This window comes from Eurytemora carolleeae, unplaced genomic scaffold (assembly GCF_000591075.1).
Source record: "Eurytemora carolleeae unplaced genomic scaffold, Eaff_2.0 scaffold93, whole genome shotgun sequence".
Classification (NCBI taxonomy): Eukaryota; Metazoa; Arthropoda; class Copepoda; order Calanoida; family Temoridae; genus Eurytemora; species Eurytemora carolleeae.
Genome location: NW_019396929.1, coordinates 231781 through 244516, shown reverse-complemented (window position 1 = coordinate 244516; position 12736 = coordinate 231781). Strand labels below are relative to the sequence as shown.

The window sequence follows — 12736 nt, the reverse complement described above, 5'->3', positions numbered from 1 at the left end:
GGGGGCTGAAGGCTAAATCATGCATTTATTTAATTGTATTCAAGCGTATTGTCCAGTTTTTTATGCAAAGGGGTGTCCACAAAAAATGCGTACTTGGTTTTTGTCTAAACACAACTTTACGGTTATCCGTAAACAGAATAAATTGTAAGTATGTTTTACTTATTTATGACTAATAATTTTTTTTACACCCAATGAATTAACAAAGTTTTTGCGTTGTATAGCTAGGGAGTGGTGAAAGTATATATTTTATAATATGACAATGAATTAATGAAATATTAATTACAAACTAAAAAATAATTATAACTTCAATTGATTGAAAACAGTAGGAAAAGGATAGAAAGGAAAGCACGGGCAGCCGTAGTACATTTGAATTTCCGAGCCGGGTCAACCTTTCCGGTCCTAGTTTGTACTGCATCGCCCGGACATTGGGTAAATAAAGCAGACACTCAATAGGACTACCTGGTGCAACTAGGTGGACGCGGTCAGACTTTAGGCTGAATTTACTTTTACTAAAGGTGCGTGAAAGAACGTTTCTATCATTTTATTAGGCAGTACGTTTATAAATGGTCTCAGTCTAGAGTAACATACATTGGAAAAATGTAGGTATTATTTAAAATTGAAAATGACTTTAAAATCTTGATCAATGTGTGTACATTTAGTGCGGGAATTTTATTGTGACGTACAATGGTCTGTGTGTATATCAATAAAAGCACTTTTTCTAACTAAGCTTTTTTTAATTACATGTTTACAAGGAAGTTTTCTCAATGTTGTATCCATGATGTTTCAAAGCTTGGCAGAAATGAAAGGCGAAGTACAGAAAGTCGTCTTGAATGTCTTAATATACTTAATATACTTAATATACTTAATATACTTAATATATACGACTTCAGTAGGAGACAATTTATAGTAAAAATTGTTGGAATTTGTTGACAAATTAGATGTGCCGGTCTTGTTCAATAAATTGTTATTACATGTTTTTTATAAGTAATTTTTATCCAAGCTGTCCTGTTACGTCAAAGTTGAAAATAAACAAGCACCCCTTACTTTATAAAATTCCAGAAAATCTGCAGAAAATCTTTGTAAATAATGAGAGATTATAGAAACTAATAATTGAATAAGATTACTTGTTTTCGATAATAATAGTTAATTTTTATTTTCTCAACCTGTACCTAAACAACTAATTAGTTTACCGTAGAATTTTTGTTACATTTTACATGTTACGATTAGTTGTTTAGAAACATGTTGAGCAAATTAAAATAAACTCTTATGATTATAAATATTATGACTTTAACCTTTCTAGCACATCATTCTTGCCCCACAGACAACTGCAATTTAAAGGCCGAGAAATCATATATAATCCATGTCTTTTTTTCATTTGAAAAACATTAGGTTTACAGTTATGTTATTTTAAAATAGGTATGAAGGCTTTAAAATATACTTTTTAATGTAAATAAACAACTGCATTTTACAGACGTTAATTCTCAAGGAAATTATATTTTCAACTTACATATTNTAGGAGACCCTTCATGCAAAATTTACAATGCCCGATTAACAACGGTACCCTTGCAACCTAGGTCTGATTAATAATGAGAAAGATATTGTCGTTTTTCTAGGCTTAAAAGTGTTTAATTCTGTTAACTCTTACATGTTTTTCTGCAGTAGAAATGCGCCAGTCAATTTTGTAGAGAACCCACAATTGAAAATAATCACTTCACTTTATTAGACGAAGCTTTTAAGGGTACCATTGTGAATAGGGCGCCATCTTTGCATGAAGACTTGACTTGAATTATGCTTACAGTCCCTTTAAGATATACAGTATAGAAGCATGGGATAAAGTTTTGAATGGATTCTTTACGCATCAATAGTTTGGAAGTTAAAAAGAGGGCAGTAGGACTTCAGCCCTTGAACGTATAGATTTGATATACTACAGTTTAACCCAATACTTCTTAACTAACTGATTATGGAATGTTGCAGATATTTCGTTTTTAATTGAATAATTATATTGAGCTCTTTAAAACTGTTCCCGCTTATTCATGGCTATTTTTATATATTTACAATTACTGAGCTGATTTAGGTATAATAGTAAAAATCCCATTGAAAAATTATCAAGAAAAGATTTCAAAAATTCTTTCGATGACTCCGAAGTTCTGGGTTAAATAGTAGCAGAAATATCCGGCGTTGCCTGTGGTATTTTAGAATCGTCCAATGCTTGGTAGAAAACTATTCTCCTGTGTCTCCCTGTGTTACGATTTGAACTGATATTCTTACAATTTAAAGTTCGAAACGGTAACGGAAGTTGGTCTTTTAACGGAAAAAATATCTGTATACACTAGACACGAGGCGGTTTATTATCCTTCCTACTTTCCGTCCGAGCTATAGCTATATACCAAGAGCTAATGAGCTGCCATGCTTATAGGCAGGACTACTTGCAATCTGAGCTTAGCTCTGGGTCCGTATGAGAACTGAAGGGGTTACATTAATAGAACAATCCAATCTAAGCTTAGCTCCGCGTCTGTTTTAGAAATGAAGGGGTTACATCAATGAACCTATCCTTATTCCGAACTATTGAGCTCATACTGGTTACAATATATCTACAATATACATGAATAATACACACAAATTTTTGGATAATTTTTATCTTTTAACCAAAAAAATGATCAATTCTAAATTTTAGCTGATTTAAAATCAGTTTTCCTTCTAGCTAACATATTTTTACAGTAAATTTCATTTCTATTAGATAATACAATATAAAAAGAATAATTACATTGGTCGTCGTATATAACAATACAATAAAGACTTTCTATATCTGTTATAATTTCCAGCAACCTTTAATACAATTTTTTAATGATGATATCATACGTAAATCCTTATAAGTACTCTCAATTGCAAAGAAAAAGATATCTTCATCCTTGGCCCTTCAATTAATAAACCAAATAAAAACACAAGGTGCCGCTATTGTTTGCAGCCCTTAATTTAGAGATGTGCAGGTCATTTTTTTAAAATAAATAAAAATAAAACAGTTCTTAAATTAAAGGGATCCAAAGTTCTCACGCAATAAAAAGATAAACATTTTGCGGATTACATCATATGTAAGATACATGTACTTTTCCTATACAGCAAACATATTTCAGAGTTTAAGAAAACTGAAATTAAAGAGAATGTACTTTCAGCTGAAGAAAGCTAACTCAATTGTTTCTCAATACAAAAATAAATCAAGAAAATAGAGAATTGTGCTGGACCGAAAATCTATAAGGAAGAGAACATATTTTATATTTTTCTGCGTTGATTTAGTTTTATATATATACATTTAACATTATTTGAACACAAATATTCAAATAACAAAGAATAATTTCCTTTTAATTGTTTAGCAACACTTGTCAAAACTAAAAATTCCAAAATGTCTGCAGCTGTTTATAGAAAACAAGGAAGTTTTCTAGTTTTCTGTTAAAATATCAAAAAAAACCTTAAATTTAACCATTAACAAATTATAAAAAGGTTAGACTAGTAGAAAGAACAACCAGCACTTTTCTGGTAGTTTGATCTAAATGTGAGTAAAAATTAAATATATGTTTTGTAGACGTGAGAATTAAAATCAAGGTTTGCTACGCATGCCTAGCTCCTTGAAGGGCTCTGGCAGGATTTCTTTAAAATTCTTATTTTTTGTCATTCTTAATTACAACCGTGAACATTCCTTATGGTTTGATTATTTTTTTTGGTTGATTTGATTATTTTTTATTTTATTTAATTTGGTTAATTTTTTTCGTTTTTTAAATTTGGTTTGGTTTATTTTAGTTTACTTTAGTTTAACTAAAATATAGTTTTAATACATAATATTCAAATAGCATTTAATAAAAAAAAAGTTTTTTTTTCTGTTGTGTACATAACCCTATTTTTAGAAGAAAAACAACGTGCACCTGTTTTGTACAAATAAAAATAATAAAATAATAAAATATATCAATAAATGGTATCAAGTTATATACAGGGTTACTCCCAAAGGATGAGACTTCAGAGACGACCGTAATATATTCATTCAGAGACGACCGTAATATATTCATTCAGTCTTTAAAGTTTCATTCCAAGTTCCCTGCAGCTGTTAATTTGTTTCAATATTTTGTAAACCATTAATATTGCCATCAAAACACTATAATTAACTATAAACAACGTCAGGTCATTACATTTAAAGAGTTTAAGGTCGTCATTATAAACTCTGTTCTTTGTGGTTAACCCTGTGAAGAGTGTATTTGATATATTTTCTTACTTTTGTAAAAACTTCAGAGTAGATAAATACAACGGAAATATAAATAATATTTGGATATATTTGATACTAGATGAAGTGCATAGCGTTGCCCGTGGAATTTCAAATATTGTACATGATTCTGTGTCGGAGCGGTTAATCTGAGTATACCATCTGTTATGATCTGTACTCTCGTATCATGGGGGCAAATAATAACATTTTTTATATTTCTTACATCTTTCTAATTGTATTACAGACTACAATTTGGCTGGCTGTACCATGCATTAAAAATTAGAATTAAATAAAGGAATAAATACTGCTTTAACTCTATTATAATATTTTTTTACATTTTTGTACTAATCATTTATAAAATTAAAAATACAAATTGTAAAAAAAATAAGAGTGCTAGTGCAAAAAAAGTCCGCAAGTTACTTTAGCAGCGAAAACACGCTTTAAAATTAACAAATTTTAATTCTTAATCATTCTTTGTCAGACAAAGATTAAAAGGACACTGTTGTTAATCGGGAATGATTTTTACACTAAAAGTAGGTCCGGTACTTCGATGTACTTTATAAAGATTAATTTACCATGAAATATTAATTAAACGTGTTTTCAGAATGAAGTAGAATTTATTGAACAGGCGTATCTTCACCTTCAAAAGGAGTTTATAGATCTTCAACGTTCATATCAACTCCTACAAGGCAGATTAAACCCCTTAAATACAGGTAAATGTTCACTCCTTCACGCCAGATTANGGTCCGGTACTTCGATGTACTTTATAAAGATTAATTTACCATGAAAATATTAATTAAACGTGTTTTCAGAATGAAGTAGAATATATTGAACACGCGTATCTTCACCTTCAAAAGGAGTTTATAGATCTTCAACGTTCATATCAACTCCTTCAAGCCAGATTAAACCCTTTAAATACAGGTAAATGTTTACCTCCTTCAAGCCAATTAAACCCCTTAAATACAGGTAAATGTTTAACTCCTTTCAGCTTCGCGCCCATCTTCTATTAAACCTTTCAATTGTGGCTTTATCTCTGAGCATCTTTTCTTTGTACAGTATGAAACAAAAACGAAAAAAAGTTTGCGGATTTCATAATATTTTTTCGCGCATTTTCAAAATTAATTTTGAAAAAATAAAAAAAAAACTTTAAACAAAAATTTCTAAAAATTTTATCATTCATAAACCAGCTTCCCTGGGGCCACGTGAGATCCCACAAAAAAAATTTGGCCTGATCGGTTCAGCCGTGTTGACGTTTATTGGATACAAACAAACAAACAAACATCAAGACACACAGAGACAAGCTAAATTTATATATACAGACGGGCATTATGGTCTTCTTTCTGTTGGTAAAATAGTGGACAGTTAAATCATATATGTTACGCATCCTATCAATAAGTTAAATCATATATGTTACGCATCCTATCAATAAGGAAGTGGACAGTTAAATCATATATGTTACGCATCCTATCAATAAGATAAATCATATATGTTACGCATCCTATCAATAAGGAAGGAAAAATTATTTCTAAAGAAAAAGTTAACCCATTAACTTATTGGGCAGACTGTATCATGCTCCACAAAAGTGTAATTTGTTAAATGAAAATTTATAATATTATTGTTTTACATTATTTTTGTATCAAATAGATGGTTTATCTACATATTACNGGGTTCAGGGTTTTACATTTTTCTTTTTTTATCAAATAGATGGTTTATCTACATATTACGTAACTACGAATTTTAAGCATTCTTGTAAAAGCTGATTTATTTCATAATATTTAGTATCAGACACACGTCTGTGGACATCTGATGTTCTTCTTTGTAGTGTCTGCTTTGGAGCTTTCATCGTTTCTGTATTTCCTAAAAATTGAATTATATATATTTTAGATCCAGCAAGATTTGAAGTGAACAGAAGCAAACTAGAGAATAATCTTATCCTTGCTGAATCAAGAATAAAGGATTTAGAATCTCAGGTTATTAAAGACCGACTTCATTTTCCATATTTAAATAATAAAAGGAGCAATTCCAACTTATTCTGGGTTAACTTAGTTTTGGTTTAACTTTGACATAGTTTATATCAACTATTCTTGACAGGAACATCAGATAGAACTCTTTTAGGTCTCGATCAACTCCTGAAGTGTTTAGTTTTCATCCTATACCCCAATGCATTTTTCCTTAACAGTCTCTTTAAGTAGATTTCCAGTACCGGATAGTGAATCTGAATACATTAGAGGTTTTATGACTGAACTCAGAGGAATGAACAGAAAAAAAATATTTTTTATTTAATTGTAAACTGTAATTCAGTATCTTTTAAAAAAGAGTATTGTTTATGTCCAATTCTTTAAAAGGTTTAAATACCACTCCTTAATCAAGACACCCCCTCCCCTTTATTTTTACGTAAAAGTGCGTTAATTAGATCGACCCCAACAACCACTTTATACACATACATCTAAACAGTTTGTTTTTATCTTTGTGACAGAAACAATCTCAAGGAATAATAATTGTTTTTAAACATTTTTGTTGAAGTGAATATTCGCAAATTATCTTTTCTCATAATCTGAGCTCTATTCCCTTATGTCCATTTGACAGCCAAATATTTGTTTTTGAATCTTTTTTGTTTGTTTATTTTCTTGTGGTTTTTAACAATTTAAAAAAAAAATTTAGCGATTGTGATGGTTATTATCGTTAGAACTGACGAGGGTCAACCCAAACCGAAATATATTTTCAATAAATGTGGAACTAACATCTACGTTCTTTTCGCTACAGAGTTTTGGTCCATCACCATCACCAAATTTTAAATATTGAAATATATGTTAGCCCTTTGTATTATATGAATCTATTTCAGTATAGGATTCTGTATTGATATATAATATATGCTGATCATGGCATATTTATGTTCATTGTCCAATGTCCATCTTATTACTTTTATTTTATTTTATAAGACGGGATTTTTATATTGTTCATGTTATGACTGATAATCATAGATTTTCATAAAGAAATTAAGTCTTTGCCACTAACTCAACTTTTAGAATCCCTATATCTTTGCAAACCAAAATCGAAACCTTAGATATTTTAAACTATGAAATCCGATAGATTAAATAATCAAAGTTAAAATATCAAAGTTTTAAAAAGATACAGGGATTCTAAAAGTTGAGTTAGTGGCAAAGACTCAATTTCCCGAATAGTTTATGATATCCTGATTTTTTTATTTTAAAGTCGAGTTTTTTTGGATTTCAGGTGGGTCTACAAAAATCTGTGTAGTCTGACATAATTTAACAAGTTTGCTGACATTATGCATGATGTTGACTTTGAACGAGGGAACCATGGGAAACCATTAATTGGTCATCTAAATAAACATAAAGCTAAAAAAAAAATTTTAAAAGCTTAGTTTAATGGATTTGAAAAATTGTTCATCATTATTATCAGCTAATTATATCGATCGTGTAAGACTGTATTTTTTATATGTAATGAAAAAGCAAATTTTTAAGATGTTTTTGTTTAGTGAAAATGTGCCTTTTAACAAAATATCCACGTTCAGGCCAGTTCTAGAGTGTTGATTGATATCGGCCTTGATCCTATAGAAACCTTCCCCGCCCTTCATAATGTCAGGGAGGCGTGTCTTCATTCTTATAACTTTGACACAGTTTTATATCAATTTTTCGTGACAGGAACATCAGATAGAACTCTTATAGGTCTTGATCAACTCCTGAACTGTTTAGTTTTCATCCTATACCCCAATTCATTTGTTCTTTACAGTCCTTTTAAGTAGAATTTCAGTATTAGCCCTTTGTTTTATATCAAGCTATTTCAGTAAAGGATTTTGTATTGATATATAATATATGCCGATCATGGTATATTTATGTTCATTGTCCATCTTATGATTTTTATTTTACCATTCGGGATTTTTATATATAATGATCATGCGTAGTCTTTCAGATAGAATGTTAAAAATTGAGTCTTTGCCACATAGTCTATTTTCTAATCCCTATATCTTTGCAACCCAATATTAAAGACCTTAGATATTTCAAACTATAAATTCTGTTAGATTAAATAATCTAAGCTTAAAATATCAAAGTTAAAATATTAAAGTATAAATATCAAAGTTTTACAAAGATATATGATTCTAAAAGTTGAGTTAGTGGCAAACACTCAATTTCCCAAATAGTGTACGATATCCTGTTTTTTATTATTTTGAAGTCGAGTCGAGTGTGTAGGTTGGCATAATTTAACAAGTTTACTGACATTATGCATAATGTTGACTTTGAACGAGGGAACTGGGAAACCCATAATTGGTCATCTAAATACACATTTTAAAGCTAAATTTTTTTTTAAAAATCTTAGTTTAATGGATTTGAGAAATTGTTCATCATTATTATCCTCTAATTATATCGATCGTGTAAGTCTGTATTTAGCATATGTATTGAAAAAGCAAATGTGAAAGATATTTTTTTTAATTTAAAATGTGCATTTAAACCAAATATCCATGTTCAGGCCAGTTCTAGAGTGTTGATTGATATCGGCCTTGATCCTATAGAAACCTTCCCCGCCCTTCATAATGTCAGGGAGGCGTGTCTTCATTCCCCCACAGACCCGGGATATCATTCAGCCACGCCTTCAGTTGCCTGTGACGAGGAAATTTTTGAAATTCACCGAGATTTTAGGGTAAGTTAAATAAAAGTGGATCTATATTTGTCCTAATTGTGAAAGGAATTAAGTTATACATCTTATTTTCTAATCCCAATATCTTTGCAAACCAATTTGTTGTGGATATTTCAAACACTGAATTCTGCTAGGTCAAATAATCTAAGTTTTAAATATCTAATGTGTTTACCATTAGGTTGAAAAGACATAAGGATGATAAAATATGAGTTTGTGCCAAATTTACAATTTCTTTGTTTTTAATAGATAAAAGTGGGAAAGAGGGGGGGGGAATAAATGATTCGATATGAGTTTCTATGGTATAGAAGAGTTCAATTCATAGAAAAACCATGAATCAAATTTATATTTTTGGGGAAAGGTTTTTGGAATAAAAAATACATCTAAATAAACACATAGAAATCTCATTATAAATCTGTCTTGTTCTTGTTTACTGTTAATTAAGCAAAGTATGCGTGAGCATATAAGGTAAATACAGAATTCAAAAATACATATAAGGTATATGCGTGAGCATATAAGGTAAACCAATTTCAAAAAGTAGATGAGAACAAGGGGAAAATATAAAAAATTAAAGAGCTCTAATTTAGTTTTTATGATTTTGAAACTTGAAGCACGTATATTTTATCCAAAGGGGGCAAAATTGTGGGATATAATCTTTTTATGATGTTAAATTATACATAATCCTTACGGTAACGTGCTACAGTTACATAAATCATTTTTTAAGACTTTGTATAAGGTTCGTCACATTTTTTTCAAAAGCAAGGGCAAATTTTTGTTTTCATTTTTATTCACAGGTTTAGATTCTAATTCTAATCCTGCCAATGTTAGAAATAAAGCACTTAGCAGCATTAAAACACCCTANATACAAAAATACATATAAGGTAAACCAATACAAAAATACATATAAGATAAACCAATACAAAAAGTAAGATGGGAACAAGAGAAAAAATAAGAAAATAAGGAGCTCTAATTTAGTTTTAATGATTTTGAAACTTGAAGCATGTGTATTTTATCCAAAGAGGGAAAAATTGTTGGATATAATCTTTTTATGATGTTAAAATATACATAATTCTTGGTCAAAAGTTGACTTACGGTTTTAAATTCAAACGTGCACAATTTGGCCTTTACATAAATCATTTGTTTTAAGACTTTGTATAAGGTTCGTCACATTTTTTTCAAAAGCAAGGGCAAATTTTTGTTTTCATTTTTATTCACAGCTTTGGATTCTAATTTTAATCCTGCCAATGTTAGAAATCCAATTTGTTGTGGATATTTCAAACACTGAATTCTGCTAGGTCAAATAATCTAAGTTTTAAATATCTANAGGTTAGAAACTTAAAGGGACAGTAGACGTTATTTAAAGTAATCTTACATTGTGAATAATGTCGTTTCCGTTAAATCTTTGACAGATTATGGATGACGTAGCACGAAGATTAACTATTTTAACCTATTTTAGAATTAAAGAAGTCCAAGAAGAAAAAAATGTGATAAATGAGAAACTGGAAATTTTACAAAAGGTAAAATATTTTACACAATAAATTCAACAGACATAGACATTTTAAATATTTCATTTTTTACCTGACATACTTTTTTGTTGAATATTTATCTGCACTCATAAGATATAATTAACTAAATATTCATTTTTACTTATTTTCACGAATTTTTGCTTTTATGATTGCCTTTATAAAAATATTGCTTAAGGTTACCGAGGATAATTCTGAAATTGATCAGCTAAACAGCCTAAATAATAATCTGAAAAAGGTAATTATTGAAAAATAAAGAAAAATACACAGTTGGTAAAACTGACCAATTTTTGGAAAAGATAAAAAAACTTTGAAGAATGATGATTAATTAAATATTAATTATAAAGATTGACTGAAAGAATAATTATGAAGATGCAAGGATGTATCAACTGCAGAATAAGGGACCTGATTAAAGTGGGTTCCCGTTCTTCAGCTGGGACTATTCAATCAAGTCCCACAAGCCTATAGGGTTTTTTTTGGGAGGGGAGGGGGGCCTGGGGGGATGTATTGACACAGTTAGCATATTTTTAAAGGTCGTTGTAATTTGAATTGGCCTTAATAGAGGGGTATGTTCGAATCACAACAGTACCCCTGAAACCTTATATCAGTAATCAATATCAATCTATAATTTGGAAGATAATGGTGTTTTCTGGATTGAGAGCTCTCTAGGGTACCGTTATTAGTGAATCGGACATTCAATGAAATTATAGATGAATGAATTAATGAATGAAAGGATGTGGATGAGACTAAACTAAACTTTATAACTTAATCCAGGATATGTGTGAGAAGACTGATTTAATTAACAAACTCCAGAAGAACTTGGAAACCCTAAACCAACAATATTTATCCCTACAGGTTCAATTTAATATATGTATAATCAATAACATCGAATAATATAAAAACCTTAACTATCAAACCGATAAATTCAAGGTGCTCGGAACTAAATATTTTTCTCAAGCTCAAATTTTCTAATTCTCATACTTTTTTAACCTGTTGTCTTTAATTTGCATTTTAATTGCAAAGAAAGGTTATATAAAAAAAGTGATTGCTAATATGTCATGGTTAAATCAAGCTAAAAATATGGTATAACCGTATACATCCATGAAAATGTAACCATCACTTAGGCGAACAAATTATTTTTTAGACCAAAATGTTGAAAGATCAGGAGGAAAGGGAAACAGACAAACAGAATGAAATGAAGAAGAAGGAAGAAGAGAAAATGAGAATAAAGAAGATGGAAGATGTTGAAAGAAAAATGAAAGAGAGACAGGAGGGGATTGAAAACGATCTTCGTTTACAGATCTTAAATCTGAACCAGAAACTTTAATCTACTTTACAAGGTTCAAGTTAATTTTATCAATCTTTTTTTTACAATTTTCTATCTTTTTAATTTTTTTGATAAAATGTTTATAAAATAGATGGTATAAGTCAGGATTAAGAATTGTTGTAAATGCCAAACGTCCGCTGGCCTTCTTGCTGTTTCTCTTTGGAATTAATTTTATCAATCTAGAAATCAAAATTATTCACTAGTTGTAACATTTTTACAAATAAATAGGATCAAAATACTATTTGGATTTGGTTAATTTAACAAAAATTTCATACACTAGGCTTTTCTGTTTAAATTGTGTTCATGTTTTTTTTGTTTACATTTTAAAACAAAGAAGAAAAAAATATTGCGGATTTTCAAAAATTTAAATTTTTTTACAAAATTAAAAACCTTTAAAACACATTTTTTAAAATTTTTATCATTCATAAACCTTCCCTGTGGTCATGTGATGTCCCATAAAAAATTTGGGCCCGATCGGTTCAGCCGTTTTGACGTTTATTGGATACAAACAAACAGACAGACAAACAGACACCCAGACAGACAAGCCAAATTTACATATAGATGTAGATGAGAAAATTAAACCCTGGAGAAAAGAATGACATAAGTTTATATATTGTTATGTTCATGATTTAGAAGAGAAAATGAGAAAGTTTCTAAAATCGTAGTCAAAGTTAGATCATTCTAATATACTGTTCAGGATATCGATCAGAAAGTGAGATGGTTGGAAAAATTGTGTTAAAGCCAAGTTATTCTAACATACTGTTCAGGATGTCGATCAGAGAGTGAGATGGTTAGAGAAAGTGTGGTTAATGTTAGGTTATTCTAACATACTGTTCAGGATGTCGATCATAAACTGAGATGGTTAGAGAACGCGTGGTTATTCTAACTTACTTTTTGAGATGTATATCAAAAAGTGAGATGGCTGGAGAAAGCGTGGTTAAAGTTAGGTTATTGTAACATACTATTCAGGATGTCGATCAGAAAGTG

At 29.8% G+C, this 12736-nt stretch overlaps 1 protein-coding gene across 1 annotated transcript in view; it reads left to right on the top strand.

Annotated features, from left to right (window-relative positions):
- The window catches only part of LOC111710214 (uncharacterized), a gene marked incomplete in the record, with an annotated part of 19110 nt that extends 7361 nt beyond the window's left edge, over positions 1–11749 (top strand). Inside the window, 5 exon segments of the mRNA XM_023484276.1 lie at positions 5059–5167; positions 6131–6216; positions 8735–8905; positions 10601–10660; positions 11567–11749. Coding sequence (XP_023340044.1) covers positions 5059–5167; positions 6131–6216; positions 8735–8905; positions 10601–10660; positions 11567–11749 — 609 coding nt within the window.
- Between the last annotated feature and the right edge of the window lie 987 nt (positions 11750–12736).